Consider the following 17,543-nt stretch of genomic DNA (forward strand, 5'->3'; position numbering starts at 1 on the left):
TGCAAAGCATTTTCTCTAAGCAGTAAGAACAGTTCACTAAATGAAACATAGCAAGTTTCTAATGCTGTGAGCACAATGTGCGCAATAGCAACGATGTGTGTGCAGCTACAAAATGAAAGTTTTCACTGTTTGGTTAGTTTTCTAAAGCAGGGTCTTACAATAATTAACTCATATTCTTAGTCATTCTCATTCTCTCTCTCTCTCTCTCTCTCTCTCTCTCTCTCTCTCTCTCTCTCTCTCTCTCTCTCTCTCTCTCTCCTCTTCTCTTCTCTTCCACTTAAAGTATCTACCCAAGTTTACCAGCACTTACCTAGCACAACTTAAATCAAAGAAAGTAAACTTCATAGAAGTTTGGGACTCTTGTTTACAGAACTGAGAACTAAGAAATAATAGTTCTTATTTACCAAAAACACTAAGTGGCTCCCTTTTCAATTTTAGCAATTTTGTAAATTACTACAAATACCTTCTAGGCCAAAGCTGCATAAAGTCAGTGATAATCACACTATCCGTGCACGCTCCATTTGCAGATACCAATTAATGAACCAACAACTGTCAAGTATGTCCTGATAACAGCTCTTTATGTAGCTATTATCTTCTCACTGTCTCTGAGCCCTCCCACTTTGTCAAACGTTGTACAGTGGACTCTGGCTTCCCCAGACTCTGTTCTCTTGGTGATGAAAAACAGTATGTTGAAGAGTTAGGAGTAAGTTTGAATGTAGGTTAGTGGTAAAGCACTTATCTAACATGCACAAGGTAGCAGGTTTGAGCTCAACAATCAAGCAGATTAATTGCACTAATTTGTGGATGTAAAAGTTGGAAGTTAGATTTGGCACAGAGCAGGCCTTCCATCTGAGTGGTTTTCATGCTTTCCATCATAAGTAGCAAATACTATACTACGGTATTTCTTGAGTTTAAGCTTTTTTGGTTTGTCTGTCTGTTTGTTTGAGACCAAGTTGGCCTCAAACTCCCAGAGATCCACACCTGCCTTTGCCTCCCAACTGCTGGGACTACAGGCGTGCAGCACCCCATACCTATCTCCATTCCTTTTTTTGATTATAAATTATTTAAGTGAACATACAAAGCAATGGGTTTCCTTTTGGCATTTGTGCCATTTCAAGCCTATGCTGTTTTAATTTTCCCCTCCCCCACTGTCTTCTCTTGTTCCTTAAATCAAAAAGGTTTCCAATAAACAGAGAAGAAATACATATTCACACTAATAAATTTTACAGAAAAATATAAAATAAAAACAGGGCTGGTGAGATGGTTCAGAGGGTAAAGGTGCTGGCCACCAAGCCTGATGACCTAGCTTGATTTCTTAGGACTCAAGTGGTGAAAGAAAAACTGATTCCCCAAAGTTGTCCTTTGACCCCTAAGTGTTTGACATAGCATGCACATGGCAGGGTAAGCATTCGAGAGTGTGCCCACACAATAAAGTAATAATTTTTTTTTTTTTTTTTTTTTTTTTTTTGGTTTTTCGAGACAGGGTTTCTCTGTGTAGCTTTGCACCTGTCCTGGAACTCACTTGGTAGCCCAGGCTGGCCTCGAACTCACAGAGATCCGCCTGCCTCTGCCTCCCGAGTGCTGGGATTAAAGGCGCGCGCCACCACCGCCCGGCTAAAGTAATAAATTTTAAAAGAAATAAATGAAGGTCTCCCATTTGCCAACTACACTTCTCCTCCAGGGGAAGCAATCTGTTACGGATGTGGGCTTCCCCTTCCAGGGTTTGTCTGCAAAGCATTTTCTCTAAGCAGTAAGAACAGTTCACTAAATGAAACATAGCAAGTTTCTAATGCTGTGAAGTAGTTCCTCACATCTTTACTGGTCTCCAGCTTCTGTTCCAATAAAAAGCAAAATTAACCCAGCACCTTTTCATAGTGAAAATGAGACAAAGTTCACAAACATAAGGAGACCAGTGTCATATTCAAGCACTGTTTAAAAGGTCACTGGGGATCCTAAAAGGCATGTCTACACATATTTCAGCAACAGTAACAGCATAGCGCTACAACTCAACCACAGGCTGTAAAACAAAAACAAGTCCAAGAATGTAGACAAACAGAATTTCCTGGAAGTTCTAAGTAACCTCAGAGACTTGTCCAGTTAAAAGTGGCTCCATGCTGACTCAGGACCTATAAGAATAAGACCCACAGGAGCTCAGTGATTAAGAGCATTTGCTGCTCTTGCAGAGGACAGAGTTCCCAGCACCTACATGGTAGCTTACAATCATCTGTAACTCCAGTCCCAGGGGATTCTAAATCTTCTCAACTCCATGAGCACCAGGTATGCACATGGTACACATACATGCATGAAGGCATAACACTCAGACATGTAAAAATAAAATAGAAATATTTTTTAAAAATTAAAGACCCCTGGAAGACAAAGAAGTCAATACTTCCACATATAAGTTGGCTAGGGGGTGAAGGGGTCTGCCACCAAGCCCGAGTTCAAACCCTGGCCACATGTGTAAGAAAAGAACCAATGCCTGAAAGTTGTCCTCTGACCTCTACACATGTGCTGTGGATGTGCAACACAGCAACACACACACACACACACACACACACACACACACACACACACACACACACTGAATTTAAAAATGTAATTAAAAAATTTAAGGGTGGTCTCAGAATTTGGCTCCAATGTGAGATGCAAGCACAGCCCCTGGAGGAATCTGGAGCCCAACATCAGGGTCCCATCAGGACCCCATGGGTCTGGCAAAGCACCCCATTGCCTAGGAGCAAGATGAGTTGGATTGGCCCAGAGTGAGCACAGTATGGAACAATCAGTTTCATGCTAATCTATGGCACACAAGGAATCTGTGTTGGGTTGCTAGGAGACTGGGCAGAGCTGGCCAGAGTGCACTGCTCTCCACAGCCCTCCAGCTCTGTCTGTGCCAATAAGCAGCTTTGGAATCATGAGACAGCCAAAGGCTTCTACTGCTTTTATAAACCAGCAAGGAAGAGTTTCGAGTTTTGAGAAGAAAATGCCTAGTACTTCAGGGATATGCACAGGAATCTCTATAAGCATCATGTGAAGAACTCTTACCTTTGGCTGGCTCCTGAGTTCCAGAGAGTGGTGTCGCCACAAACATGAAAGAAAGAGGACAAGTGTTAGCAAAGAAGTGTAGTTTAGGAAAGTCTTCTTGAACAGTAAAAGACAACAAATGTAAGCAAATTTGCAATAAGAAACAAAATATTAGCCAGGCACACACGCCTATAACCTATGTGCAGAGAAGCTGGAGGCAGGAGGATCAGGAGTTTAAAAGGTCAGTCTGAGCTACATAGTAAGTTCAAGATCAGATTCTGTCTCAAAGGGGAAGGGGGATGAGAAGATGAGGTAGAGAGGGAAAGTGAAAGGAAAGGGGATAAAAAAGAAAAAGAAAAGAGAGAAAATATTACTTCTGAAACCAAATAGTAAATGATAGGTAAATGAACACCAATGAGGGGAGAGAACAGATCACAACCTGTCTCTCTCCAGCAGGAAGAAGGATCTGAGCACTGGGGAGCCTTAGAGGAGGGTCTTAAAAGTCCTAATGGCTCTGCCTCTGTGTTTGTGCTCATCCTGTATACATCTTACAAATAATCCTTTTCAAAAGCTTGACTTCTGAGTCAGGGGCAGTGGCACCTCCCTGTAATCCCAGACACTAGGGAGGAGGGTAAACAAGAGGACTGTGGGTCTGATGCCAGCCTGGGTTTCATTAGTTAAATCCTGTCTCAGGCTGGAGAGATGGCTCAGTGGTTAAAAACACTGACTGCTCTTCCAGAGGATTGGGGTTCAATTACCAATACCCACATGGCAGCTCACAACTGTCTGTAACTCCAGTTCAACAGCTCAATACCCTCTTTTGGCCTCCTCAAGCACCAGGTATGGCATGTAGTGTATAGATATACATGCAGGAAAAATACCCATACAAATAAAATAATAATATTTTTAAACCCTGTCTCAACCACCATCCCCTCCAGCAGAAACTACCTGTCTTCTGATTTCACTTCTGGAACTTTCCTGAGCTTTTAAACAGCCATAGTTTATGCTCTTATCTATCCAGATTTTTTCTTTCCAGTAGACTCCTGTTGTAGCTCAGGAAAAAGGGTTACATTTAAAGGAACAATTACTTTCTTGCCAGTGAGTTCCTATCCACTGGGTCACTCAGTACATGCCCTCTTCACTTGCCAGGCACTTCAACCTCCCCTCCATCCCTCTGTCTGAAACTGCCAAGAAAATAACTAAGGCCTGAGATCCAATGAAGAACTCCCACAGACCCTTCACTCCAGATCACTAATGGTTACTCTTGAACCCGGCTGCCTTCACGTGCTCCCTCATCACAGACATAAATACACATGCACACTTCTTTTTTCCTGGACCAACTGAAAGTAGGCATGCCTTCCTCCCTGAGCACTCAAGTGCAGAATTCTAAATAACAACCATGCTCACTTAAGTTCACACAGTAAATTCAAAATCATTTAAGGATAAAACAAAGTATGTTCTTTGAGTTTTTTGTTTGTTTTAAGATGAGTTCTCACTATGCCTCCCCAGGCTAGCCTAGAACTTACTATGTAGATCCAGTTGACCTCAAACTTGCAGCACTCCTGCCTTAGGGCCACAGTAGTACTGTTGTTAAATGCAGGAACTACTCCTGACTTAAGGAAAGTCCTCCTGATTCTGGAGGGAAACAAGAATACCTGGTCCTTCTCAGAGAATCCAAACATCCAGCCTAAGCTTGAACAAATATTAAATACAAATGCCCCCACTAGTTGTCCACATGCTTTCTTGTCCCTTTGTCTCATAAGATTTTCTTCTAAAAGAAATCTGATATTTATTTGTACCAAATAACTTGAGATGAAGACAATAAAGGTCTAATAAATAGTGACAAGTATCTGGTAGATTAGGGTAACACATCCAACAGGACTAAGATCTTAAAAGAAAATCTGTTTTTCTAGACTAACAAGATATGGGGGAACTTCCTGACATAAAGCCCTAGGCTGGTGAGATGGCTCAGAAGGTAAAGGCGCTTGCCACCAAGCTGAGGACCTGAGTTTGATCCCCAGGACCCCTGTGGTGGAAGAAGAGAACCAACTCCCACAAGGCATCCCCTGACTATGGTGGTATTTTATTTGTACTGAAATGTGATTTTATTTGTATGTTAATACATAAAGTTGCCCAGGGGGTCAGAGCTATTAGAGCCATAGCAAAAACTGGGCATTGGTGGTGCATGCCTTTAATCCCAGCACTTGGTAGGCAGAGCTAGGTAGGTCTCTGTGTGGTCAAGGATACAGCCAGCATTGGAGACACACGCCTTTAATCTCAATACCATAGAAGACCTGGAGGGCTGTACAACAGACAGTGACGAGGCAGTCATGTGGTTGGTTTTACAACCAATGAGAAGGCAGAACAGAAAGTCTATATAAAGACAAACAGACAGAAAGTAGGTCTCTTTCGGAGAGGTCTCTTGGCTGAAGAGGCTAGCTGCAGCAGGCAGGTAAGGCTCTTAGCTCTGATCTCTTGGCTTTCTTCTTTGCATTGGTTCTGTGTTTCTTATTTAATAAGATGGTTGGTTACATCTACACCTGACCACCACACATGTTCCATGACATATGCACCCTCCCTCACAAGCACATAATAAATAAACGCAAAAAAACCATTTTAAAACCTTAGGATCTCTATAACACAGGTCACTGACAAATGTTACCATTGTTAGAGATATGTGTAAGCAAAGCAGATTCTCACCTGTGGACAGTGATTAAAAATGCAGCCATGTATCTGAGGTGTCTGCAGGCAAGGACACTTCACAGATATGCTAATGAGTCCAGACGTAGAGATGAGAAAATTTAAGATTCAGATAAGTTAAAGGACCAGCTAATGTAGTCCTGGGTCTTCTGAGCCCCAAATCCACCATCTTCCTCCATGCTGATCAAAATGGCTGGGATTTAAGAACCCATGAGCCACAGACTAACCAACACTCATGTAAACAGTGGCACCTGCCAATTCCCTCTATTCTGTTACCTATAACCTGGATGGTTTTTTGACAACTTGACACAAGCTAAAATTATCTAGGAAGAGGACCCTCAATTGAGAAAGGCCTCTATCAGATGGCCTGTAGTCAAGTTTGTGGGGGAATTTTCTTGATTAACGATTATGTGGAAGGGCTAAGCCCACTGTGGGTAGTACCTTCCCTGGGCAGGTGGTCTTGGATTGTGTGAGATAGCCATGAGAAGCAAGCCAGTGAGTAAGCAGCACTCCTCCATGGCTTCTGCTTCACTTCCTGCCTCCAGGTTCCTGCCTTGCTTCTGCCCTGGCTTCCCTCAGTGATGGACAACAACTATAAACTGTCAGGTAAAATAAACTCTTTCCTCCCAAGTTGCTTCTGGTCATGGTCTTTATCACAGAAAAAGAAATCTATCTAAGAAAGCATACCATAGGGCTCCCAGGTGGGACTTAGGCCAGTATTTTATTATTTAACATTTATATGAAAATTCTTGTCTTTTCTGATAACAAAAACATACATCTAGTATAATATTCCAAGCTTAAATAAAATAATTTTTAAAAAACTTTTAAAATCACTTCTTTCTAAGAGACAACCAATAAAGATCAAACTGAATATATGACTCACTGCAGAAAAATCCACAGACTCACCTGAATTCAAAGCAGCCCAATAAAAACTGAAGCAAACCAGCGAGTCAATACAGTGCTACATTTCCAGCTAGGGAGTCTGGGAGCCACAACAAAGCTCGGGTAACCTGCATGGTCACAGGACACCCCAATACATAATTACAGCTCCTTATAAAAGGAAGTAGATTAATTCATTAAACCAGACCCTGTCAACAGGGAGCTGAAATCCCATGGAGCCACAGCTCACCAATCCCAGGACCCTTGAAACCTCAGTGAGCATCATCGCTACAGATACTCCTGAAGCAAAGAAAAGCAGCCACTTCCTGACCCTTCCAAAGCGCTGGCACAAAGCATGTCAGCCATAGCCTTTACTTCCCAGCTATGCTGAATTAATTTTCTCGTTGCTTAACTTCATTTTTAAGTACTTTAAAACTTACAAAAATAGCGTAAAGAATTTCCACACAGACTTGCTCAAGCTTCCCTGCATGCTAATGACTGCATGTTAATGACCAGTTACAGTGACCAGAGTCGGGACAGATCAACATATAACCTATTCCTATTAAGTAACAGCCAGTCCTATCCAAAGTTTGCCAACTACCATCACTGGTGTACTTTTCCTGCTCCAGGTCTGTTGTCAGGATATCTTCTCCATCTCAGGCCAGATTGGCTATGATGGACACCTGGAAACACTGGCCACTTTGTCTGCAGATCATCCCTCAGACCAGTTGCCTAATGTTCCCTCATGACTCAAGTCAGCCTGTGTGCTTGGCAAGTATCAACACAAACAGCAGACGACCCTGTGCACGCATCCCACCAGGAGACATGAGATGTCCAGGACTTACTCTGCCTCGCTGACTAGGGTATGACGCTCTCCACACTCTAAGGTTACCATTCCTCCCTTTGTCCTTGTTACTCATGTAGCAGGAAAAGGCTTGGAGACCACGCAGAACCTCTCTCTCTCATCACACTTCCAACCATGAACTTCAGCATCCAGATGTAACTCTTGCCTGCAGTGACAATGTCTCCCACGTGCTGAGCAGACAGCCACAGCAGTAGAGATGAAAGTGCTAATGATCCAGGTGGATCAACGTGGAAGTTGCTGTTCTGGAAGAGGTCAGTTTGGAAAACAACACATGATGGGGCTGCAGTGGGGGCTCCTGTCTAGCATGTACAAGGCTCTGGATTCCATCGCCAGCACTGCCTAAACCCCACGTGCGAAGGCTGAGTATTTCCGGAAAGAAATTGGTATCTATGATAAACTATTATCTTACTCTTTTCTACCACTCTTGTTAAGGGGCCTATGCTCAAATAATAAATCATACCATGAAAATAAATCAAATTACACTCCTTATCTCTAGGCTGGTAAATATGAAGACATTCATTGATGATTTTTATGTATACTGATAATCTCTGGGAATGTTTCATTAATAACTTTGACAATGACAAAATAAAATTGATACGTGATCTGAAAGTAATTCACACAGTATTACATATACTTAAGACATAAACAAAGGTAGGCAGTGATGGTGCACACCTTTAATCCCAGTACTCGAGAGGCAGAGGCAGGTGGATCTCTGAGTTCGAGCCCAGCCTGGTCTACAGAATGAGTTCCAGGACAGCCAAGGCTACAAAGAGAAATCCTGTCTCAAAAAACCAAATTTTAAAAAAAAAAAAAGGGAGACATAAACATGTCAGAATGAGTTATAAGCCAACCAATTACCACTGTCAACCAATAAAATCCAAGCACCATCACCTCTTCTGTCCTCCACTGTTTTGTGTGTGTGTGTGCGTGTGTGTGTGTGTGTGTGTGTGTGTGTGTGAGAGAGAGAGAGAGAGAGAGACAGAGAGAGAGACAGAGAGACAGAGACAGAGAGAGAGACAGAGAGACAGAAAGACAGACTCACTCACTCACTCTATACTGCCCAGACTTGCTTCTGTCCTCCACTGTTCTGTGTGTGCGTGTGCATGCGTCTGTGTCTCACTATTTATTCCTGGTTGACCTGGACTTGTTATATAGGCCAGGTTGGCCAGGAACTCATAGAAATCCTCCTGCCTCTGCCTCCTGGTGGCTAAGGTTAATTAAAGGCCATACCACCATCCTGTCCACAATTATCTTTCAATTCTAAAGGTTTAAGCTACTAAAATGATCATTATTAGGAATATGCAGAGTCTTTGATTTACAAGATCCCACTCTCACATACTCTGAAAAGCATACTCATCACAAGGAGCTTGAGGACTGTAGAATGCTTGTCTAGCATTCATGATGCCCTGGATTCCATCCTAACACAGCCCTTTAGGCCTGTAACACATCCCTAAACTCCCAGTACTCAGGAGGTAGAGGCAGGATCAAGGTCATCCTTGGCTACATAGGGATTTAGAGGCCAGTCCCTTATGAGAGCCCGTTTGAAGAAACAAAGAAAGAAAACAAAGAGCTCATTTCAATCCAGCCACCATCAGTAATGATGCTGTTCCTCTTTGGGACTCACTGGCAGTACCAGCAACCAAGCACAGTCTATGATGACAGTGAGCTTTCTCTTGTCACCCCTCCCCCAACCTCCTTTCTACACACAGACTAAAGCTGACAGGACTAAAACCCTGTACTGAATGAACTCACAGGTGCTTCTCAACTTTCACAGGCAGGTCTCTATAAGAAGTTTGGGTATCATTACAATCCCAGTCCACTTCTTCCTCAACATCTGGAATACTCCATTCAACTGAAGAATACTGAGCATCACTGATAAAGCTTTGAGAATGGGATGCAAGAGGCTTCATACCACAGCAAAATAACCAAACTACTGGAACTCCACAGGACCTACTGGGGAAACCTACGAGAAGAGGGACTTCTCTTTAATGTACAAACAGCCAGCACTGTTACAAACAGCCTGGTTCCAGCAATGGATTATCTATTATCTATTATCCAGCAGAAAAGCTGGTTAGGATAACACATAGGAATGAGATGCTTCACTGGGTTACTTGTTCATCTCTGTACAACTCCTCAGTGTGTGTGTGTGTGCATGTGTGTAATGCAGGGAACTGAACTCAGGGTCACATGCATGTACCTTAAGCAAGTATTCTACCACTGAGCTACATTCCCAGCCCTGGACAACCCTTCTTATTTACAGTAATGATGAACAGTAAACATCAATAAGATCCATTGCAACTCCCTATCAGTGCCGCCTGCAAAGCACCAGACCCACAGTTTCCCCAGACTTCCCTCAGACTTCCACAGACTGTCCCTCTACTCAGGCTACCTCAGCACTTTTGGATTCCATGTTCCCACACCCAGACAAGGCCACGCTGCCACTGTTGCCGCCATCTAACCTCTCTGCCCACTTAAGGCCTCCTACAGAGCAGAAAAGTGAAACCGAACCACCTCCCTCAAGGATCCATTACCCACACCAGACCAATGACACAAACTACCTCCACTGCACCCTGGCCATCTGTCTCTTTTTCTAATTAATTAATTAATTAGTTAGTTAGTTAATCAATCGATCAATTATGTATACAGTGTTCTGCCTGCATGTATGTCTGCATGCCAGAAGAGGGCACCAGATCTCATTATAGATGGTTGTGAGCCACCATGTGGTTGCTGGGAATTGAACTCAGGACCTCTGGAAGAGCTGCCAGTGCTCTTAACCTCCAAGCCATCTCCGCAGTCCCCAGCCATCTGTCTCTTAACAGCAGCTCTGACTAGTGTCATTTGAGGCAGCCTGTGAACCTCTAGAGAACAAGCTACTTCTTTTATCAGAGACCAACACAAGCTTCTGCTTGCTCAGTAAATACCTCCTGCACTCTGCAGGCAACCTGGCCCTGCCACCATTTCAGTACCCAGCTTTCCTTCACCCACACAGTGCACACACCGCCTGCTCTGGGATGTATGCATGACTTTGTCCGCCTTGAACCTGAGAGGCTTTTTACTCATTTGATTCTCAACTTAAATTAAATTAAGTAAATTAATTAAATTAAATTTCCCCTAGTCATAACTATTCCTTAAACATCCCTGATCCGACCCTCTCAACACATCACAGCATCTATGCAGAGCAGACCTTTCGCCACCATCCCTCCTTCCTCAAGCCACCCGGAAACAGTAAGGCAAATGAGAAACACAAATACAAATTCCACAGTCAAAAAACCAGGAAAGGCTTAAATTAAAGGTCATGATGCAGAGACAAAATAAAATACAACATTCTAAGGGGTCGGAGTGAATGCACCAGGAACCCAAAAAAAGGAGAAAGACCCTGAAAACAAACAAGCAACAGGTGTTGGTTTGAAAGGCTTGGGCAAACGCCTCCTGGCTCCAACCGGCCTGAAAAATTCAGGTCACCACCTCTAACACACAGTCCTGAAGAAACTTCTTTAAATCAAGAAGACTGTTCAACAGCCTTCTAATAGAATCTTTTACCTGTACAAACCACACTGGCTCAGAGCAGAAGAACAGCCAAGGCAATGACTACAGACCCCAGTTTGTGTATTTTGTAATGATAAGACTCTGGACCCAAGGAAACCTTGATCTATAAACTCCATAATTTCAAACTCATACATCTAAGAATACAATCACTAATTAACTCAACAAATCACCATGCCAGCAGAAAGGGTGTACATTCATCACGCAGGGCTGGAGAGACAACTCAAGAGCACTTGCTGCTCAACCAGGAAGACAGAAGTTCAGAACCCAGCACCTACATCAGGTGGATCACAAACACCTGCAACTCCAGCTCCAAAGAATCTGATGCCCTCCTCTGGCCTCTGTGGGCACCTACACTTAAGTGAATATATATTCACAAATACATACATAAATAAAATCTTTTTAAAAATAGTTATGGTCTGCCTTCATTATAAGAAGGTATAAATTTGTCCAAAGAATATTGATCAATTTTCAGTGCCTTTTATAAAGCAGATAATGAGTGATGCACATTCACTTGAGTAACTACAAAATCAAATGACATCACAGGTAAATACAGACATTACTGGAACTTTCTGAACTCTAAGTAGAGGAAACTTGTGACTTTTACTTCTTTGAGGGCTCCTGGTGTCCAACTGTCTGAGTCTGTGCTTCCCTCCATAAATGGACTAATGTGACTAAACTTCTTGATGGGACTGGAAAAAAAACTTTTCACCAAGTAACATGAACTAACTCTTCCAACCTCCCAACTCACCCTGCACCTCAATTTCCAACACAGCCCACAATGCACTGTGTCTAACCCTTACAGTACTGACCCTGAGTAGGAAATTGGAAGGTTTCACATTGGAAAATTGGGGTTTCTAAATTCTCTTGACATTGAGAAAATCTAGCCAAGTTCCCCCACAGCAGCCACAGCTACCACATCCACCAGGTCCTGTAGGAGACAGGCTTTAGTCCTGCCTCAGAAAACAGGAAGTTTCCTTTTTCTCAGATAGCAAGAAAGCATAAGCATTTCACTCATTTCTACCCATGAAAAGGATGACCCTACAGCTCCCACCTGCCCAGTAAAGAATTTGATACTCTTTAAAGCCTGGCTAGGGATGTAGCTCAGTTGGCAGAGTGCTTGCCTGGCGTGCACTAAGCTCTATGTTCTATCCTGAACATCACATGAATCAAACATGGTGCCACACACCTGTAATCCCAGCACTTGGGAGGCAAAGGCAGGAGGATCAGTTAGTTGAAGGTCATCCACAGCTACATAGCAAATTTGGGGCCAAACTGGGCTACCTGAAACTTTGTCCCAAAAATAAATAAACAAGTAAGTAAGTAAGTAAATCACTCTAAACAAGGGACCCCCAAAACAAATGTCACTCACAGAGGTAATGTCATCAAAGTTAGTTGCTATCAAATCAAATTGAAGTAATGAGCAGTAGCAGGTCTAGAATTCAGACTGAAGTCAGGAAGCTTGGGGATCTCAAAGAAAAAGCAACAAAATTATGTGAGGTGTATGCCATACATGTGTCCATACATGCTGATACATGGGAGATGGTTCATTTCATGATGCAATGTTGTCGTAATTGTCTACAGTTCAAATTGGCTAGCAGATGGAGAAAAGTTGAAATTTCTAGTGCATCACCATAATCACTCCCCCAAATCTATTGCTTAGCAAGTCTCCTTAGCTTCCTTGGGTTCAGCTAAAGATTCAACTCCTAAGTGTGTCCAACCTCATGACTCTCAAGAAAATCAACCCCTCAATTCAGTAAGCCTGCTGACAGCGGTTTCCACCTTTGTAATGTCTCTCAAGCCCGTGGGCTCTTTTTCCTCCTCACTGTCATCCAGACAGAAAATACGTGCTCAGTCCACATGGGCCATGGCTTTTGTTTCATTTTGGTGGGGGAAGGAAGCAGTGGAGTTTTAGCTTCTAAGCTCTCAGATGAGCATCTGCAACCTGAATCAGTTAGGATACGGGCTACAGGGGATTCATGAAGAGTTCTGTCCTGGCCTCTGTCTGGCAGGAAAGACTGAAGATGGGACAGAACACAGCTAGTCACGAACTCTGACTCTGAAGCTTTGCAGCCCTCTGCCCAGAATAGTCAGGCCTTGGTGAAGGACGCCCAGCTTCCCTAAATTTTGCCCCATTTATTACTCAATATCAACAAAAGAAACCATGTGTACACCCCACTTCGAGCTGGCCTGCTTCCAACACCCCAATTCTGAGCACCCTGTTGTAGCACTCTAAACGGATGGCCTCTATGCTCCTTTGGGTGGTCTTCATTTAGAAGTCAGAGGCTGGCCAGCTAACACTTCAGATGTTAAAAATGGAGCTACCAAACCCCAAATATGAATGGAAGGTATCAGCAGAGTAGTAGTAAGTTATAAATGTGTGTCTCTATCATGAGATATGTTCAAAAAAGACTGAAAAGGAATGAACATAAGAAGAAAAAGTAGATAGGGGAAGCATTACTGAGAGTTAAGAAGGAAGTTGTGTAATCTCAGCACTGGGGGAGGAGGCAGGATGATCAAGAGTTCAAGGCCAGGGCAACAACGTCTGGGACTCACTTGGCAGAGGTGAGCACCAATTCCTGCAAGTTAGCCCCTGATCTCCATGTATGCCTTAGCACATCCATGCACAGACACATACACACAAATAAAAGCAATCATTTAAAAAAGTTCAAGGACAGTCTCTGCCACATAGCAAGTTCAGGACCAGCTTGAGCTACATGAACCTGTATCTAATGAATTAATAAAAGTGGAAGATGCATGCATAACATCAAGCACTATGGAAAGAACTAGAAGGCACCTTTTGTCTATGACTCCATTTTCTGTATTTTGAAGTAAGGTCTCACTGTGTTGCACACTGGCCTCAATCCCCTGGGCTCAATCTATCTTCCTGCTTCTACCTCTTGGAAAGCTGGGACTATAGGTATGAGCTACTGGACTAGGCTGCTCCCTTTCCATGTGGGCTCAGCCCTATCTCCTTGACTCTCTGCCACTTTGCATGTCCAACCTCAAAAATTCAAGGAATGAGCCCCCACCTGGCGTGCATCCCCAATGGGCATGAACCAAATGTCGGTGAAATGGGACAGGCTGAGTTGACATATCAACTTATTATACCAACATTCCATCCATCCTAAGTGTACATAACTCAATGGCAGTTAGCAAATGGCTAAATACCACCCCCACAACGGGTGCATGAACAGAAAAGTGCACACTACATTGTCTTTTGCATCAGGTGTCTTTGACCGAGCATGTTTGTGAAGCTCATTCCTGTGGAGTGTGTTATCAGCACCAGGCTCCTTTTTATTGCCATATTGTATTTTGTTTATTCATTCTTGGCTGGGCCTTTGAACTGCTTCCAGCTTGAGGCCACTAGAAAGTGCACTGGTAGGAACATTCAACAGTAAGTCCTTGTGCACACATTTCTTTTGATTCTTCTTCAAGAGATACCTAAGAATGCAACTGTTAAGTCACATGGTGTGGGTGTTTATACCAGAATTATACTCACATTTTAGAGAAGTCAAACTAATCCCAAGTATATATAACTGATGATGTGTCACCAGCAGCACATGAGAGGTGGCACAGTCTATCTGATAACAGTCATTCAAGTTAAGACACAAGGGTATCTCACTGCAGCTTTTGTTTCTTCTGAGACAGTCTGGCTATGTAATCCAATCCTCCTGCCGCAGCCTCCAGAGTGCTAGGATTATGCATGCCAGCATGCTCAGCTATTGAATTCTAAGTTTTAAATTTCTTTTTAACTTACATGTATACATGTACGTCTGTATGTACACAGGAGTGTGGATGCCTGAAAAGGCCAGAGGAAGGCATCAGATCTCCTTGGAACTGAAGCTATGGGTGTCTGTGAGCTGCCCGATATGGGTTTTAGGAGCCCATCTTGGGTCCTCTGCAAGAGCAGTATGCATTCTTAACTGCTCAGCCATCTCTCCAATTTAAAGTAATGAATTCTTACTTTAAAACTAAATTGTGGGTTTGGAGGGATGGCTCAATGGTTAAGAACAGTGGCTACTCTTCTAGAGGATCTGAGTTTGATTCCCAGCACCTACATGCTCACTCAAAAATGTCTATAACTCGAATCCCAGGAGATTCAATGCCCTCTTCTGGACTCAGTGAGTACTCCATGCACATGATGCAGACACACATACAAGCAAAATACCCCAACAAATCAAATAAAAATAAAGTTCAAAAAAAATTAAAAACTAAGTTGTATCCAGCATGTATATAGCTGAATACGGGAACTTACAAATTACTTTTGAGCATTCATCTTCACATGTTGTGTTATGTGCAAACAGACAAAAAATTCCCTAATCAGTACTCCTGTTTCAGAACACGCTGCTGTATAAGAACTTGTTGCCAAAAGCAGACAATGCCTAGAGACCAAAGAATGAGGCAGACAAAGCCAAGCTTGGGTGGCACACTTTATCACAGAGCTAAGCTACATTAAGATGGCTGCAGGCATCCACTATACCTGAATTTCTCAAGAACAGAAAAGCTATTGATATATCAATTACAAAATGGAGTGGGCATTGGCAGCTGGCAGTAAAGGCAAACTGGCTCTCTTCATCACTCTGTTTATCAAACAGGACTTGGAATGAGTACCAGGGTCAAGAGGTAGGCAAGATGGTGGCCACAATCAGAATGGCTAGGGTTACTGTCAGCTGGCCGGCTACCATTCTCCTTTCACAGCAGTGACAAAGGGAGATGTACCCGAGGCACTGTTTAATTACTTGTGGAAAGGTAGTTAGGTCTCTTTTTTTAATTTATTAAGAATAATAAAATCCTAGCCGGGTGGTGGTGGCACACACCTTTAATCCCAGCACTGGGGAGGCAGAGGCAGGTGGATCTCTCTAAGTTCAAGGCCAGCCTAGTCTACAGAGCAAGTTCCAGGATAGCTAGGGCTACACAAAGAAACCCTGCCTCAAAAAACCAAAAAGAAGAGGAGGAGGAGGAGAATCCAAGCTGGGGATATAAGTCAGTGGTATAACATCTGCCTAGGATGCACAGGGCCTGGGTTTGATTCCCAGCACGCACATACATACACACACATACATACATACATACATAAGACCTCTTTTCATCACTGTTACATGTCAAATGCCTGCCATTCTTTAGTTCTCATAACCTACAGAGCAGGCCTTGAGCTGTCTCACAGCACTAAAGAAAGACTAGAGAGTCAACAACTCATTCATCAACAATGCTGGGATTCAGAAATACCCAGGATTCCATTTGAAACTATGTTCTTTCCACTTTAACATTTGATGTCAGTCCTTTCCCAACACCCCACTTCCTTTTATCACCCAGTCCCCAGCCATGGCCACAAGACATGAGCAGACAAATTAAAGACAACGTAGCGCCCGGCGGTGGTGGCCCATGCCTTTAATCCCAGCACTCAGGAGGCAGAACCAAGTGGATCTCTGTGAGTTAGAGGCCAGCCTGGTCTACAGCGTGAGACCTAGGACAGGCACCAAAACTACATAGAGAAACCCTGTCTCAAAGAAAAAAAAAAGACAACGTAGCTTAAGAAACTAGAGAAGAGGGTGCTCGTATAAAATGACCTGGTTTGGATTTTTTTCCCTTACTGTTTTTTTCTCTTGTCTTTAAATAAAGCGTGCAGCACAAAAAAGCAGGGGAGCAGCCTACATGAGGCTGACATTTCCACAGCTCTTGGTTTGAAATTGTTAGGGAGGCATGTCCTTCCTTCTTCTCTTGGTAAGCCTGGTTACCAACCCTTGTTCACTCCTATGTGACAGCTTTCAAGAACCCAGAGTGTGAGAGTCCTAGAAGGACGCTGACAAACACTACTGTAAGTAATTCTCTATGGAGAAACGGTGCCCATGTGTCCCCACGTAAGCACTCAGAGCAGCCCGCCTGGGTTCTGTTCCCTACAGAATGGCACAGTGGCCCCAAGCCTGCTACTTACTGTCTGCCATTCACTCAGCAGGGACAAGGGATCAGTAAACCCACTCAAGCCAGCACACACAAAGCCACTTCTCCCACAGCTTCATCAAGTAACCAGATCAATGTGACACGGGGTAGTCACAGAGGCCAAGACTGGGCTTTGGAATTAACAGCCTGGGTCTGAATCCTGTCTACCTCTTTGCTATGCCACCTGGGCAGCTACTCCACAGTTAAGAGCACTAACTACTCTATCAAAAATCAAAATATAAATCCTAGTACCAATGTCTGGCCTCTCACAAACACCTAAAACACCAGCTGCAAGGGATCCAATGCCACCGTTCTGAACTAAATGGTCACCTGCATACACACACACACACACACACACACACACACACAAACAAACAAACAAATCTCTTTTAAATTATGTAATTAGGGGCTGGAGTGATAGTCCAACGGCTAAAAGTCATTGCTGCTCATGTAGAGGACTCAGGTTTGGTCCCCAGCACCTACATGGTGGCTCACATCCAATCAACATAACTCTCGTTCCAAGGGGATCCAATGCATTCTTCTGGCCTCCACAAGTGACTGCATACACATGTGCATACACACACAAACACATAAA

At 43.4% G+C, this 17,543-nt stretch overlaps 1 protein-coding gene across 5 annotated transcripts in view; it reads right to left on the minus strand.

Moving 5' to 3' along the window:
- The window catches only part of Kif13b (kinesin family member 13B), a 150,538-nt gene that overhangs the window by 97,889 nt on the left and 35,106 nt on the right, over positions 1-17,543 (minus strand). For 3 of the 5 annotated variants that reach the window (XR_008217023.1, XM_052732955.1, XM_052732954.1), the window contains exon 3: positions 3,043-3,055. The exons of the other annotated variants lie outside the window; for them this stretch is intronic. Coding sequence is in view for 2 of the 3 variants with exons in the window: in XM_052732955.1 (XP_052588915.1) it covers positions 3,043-3,055 (13 nt within the window). In the remaining variant the exon portion in view is untranslated. The remainder of the gene's footprint in view (positions 1-3,042; positions 3,056-17,543) is intronic. 5 annotated transcript variants of the gene reach the window in all.

The sequence above is a fragment of the Peromyscus californicus genome, unplaced genomic scaffold (assembly GCF_007827085.1).
Source record: "Peromyscus californicus insignis strain IS unplaced genomic scaffold, ASM782708v3 Scaffold_12__1_contigs__length_115047231, whole genome shotgun sequence".
Lineage (NCBI taxonomy): Eukaryota > Metazoa > Chordata > Mammalia > Rodentia > Cricetidae > Peromyscus > Peromyscus californicus.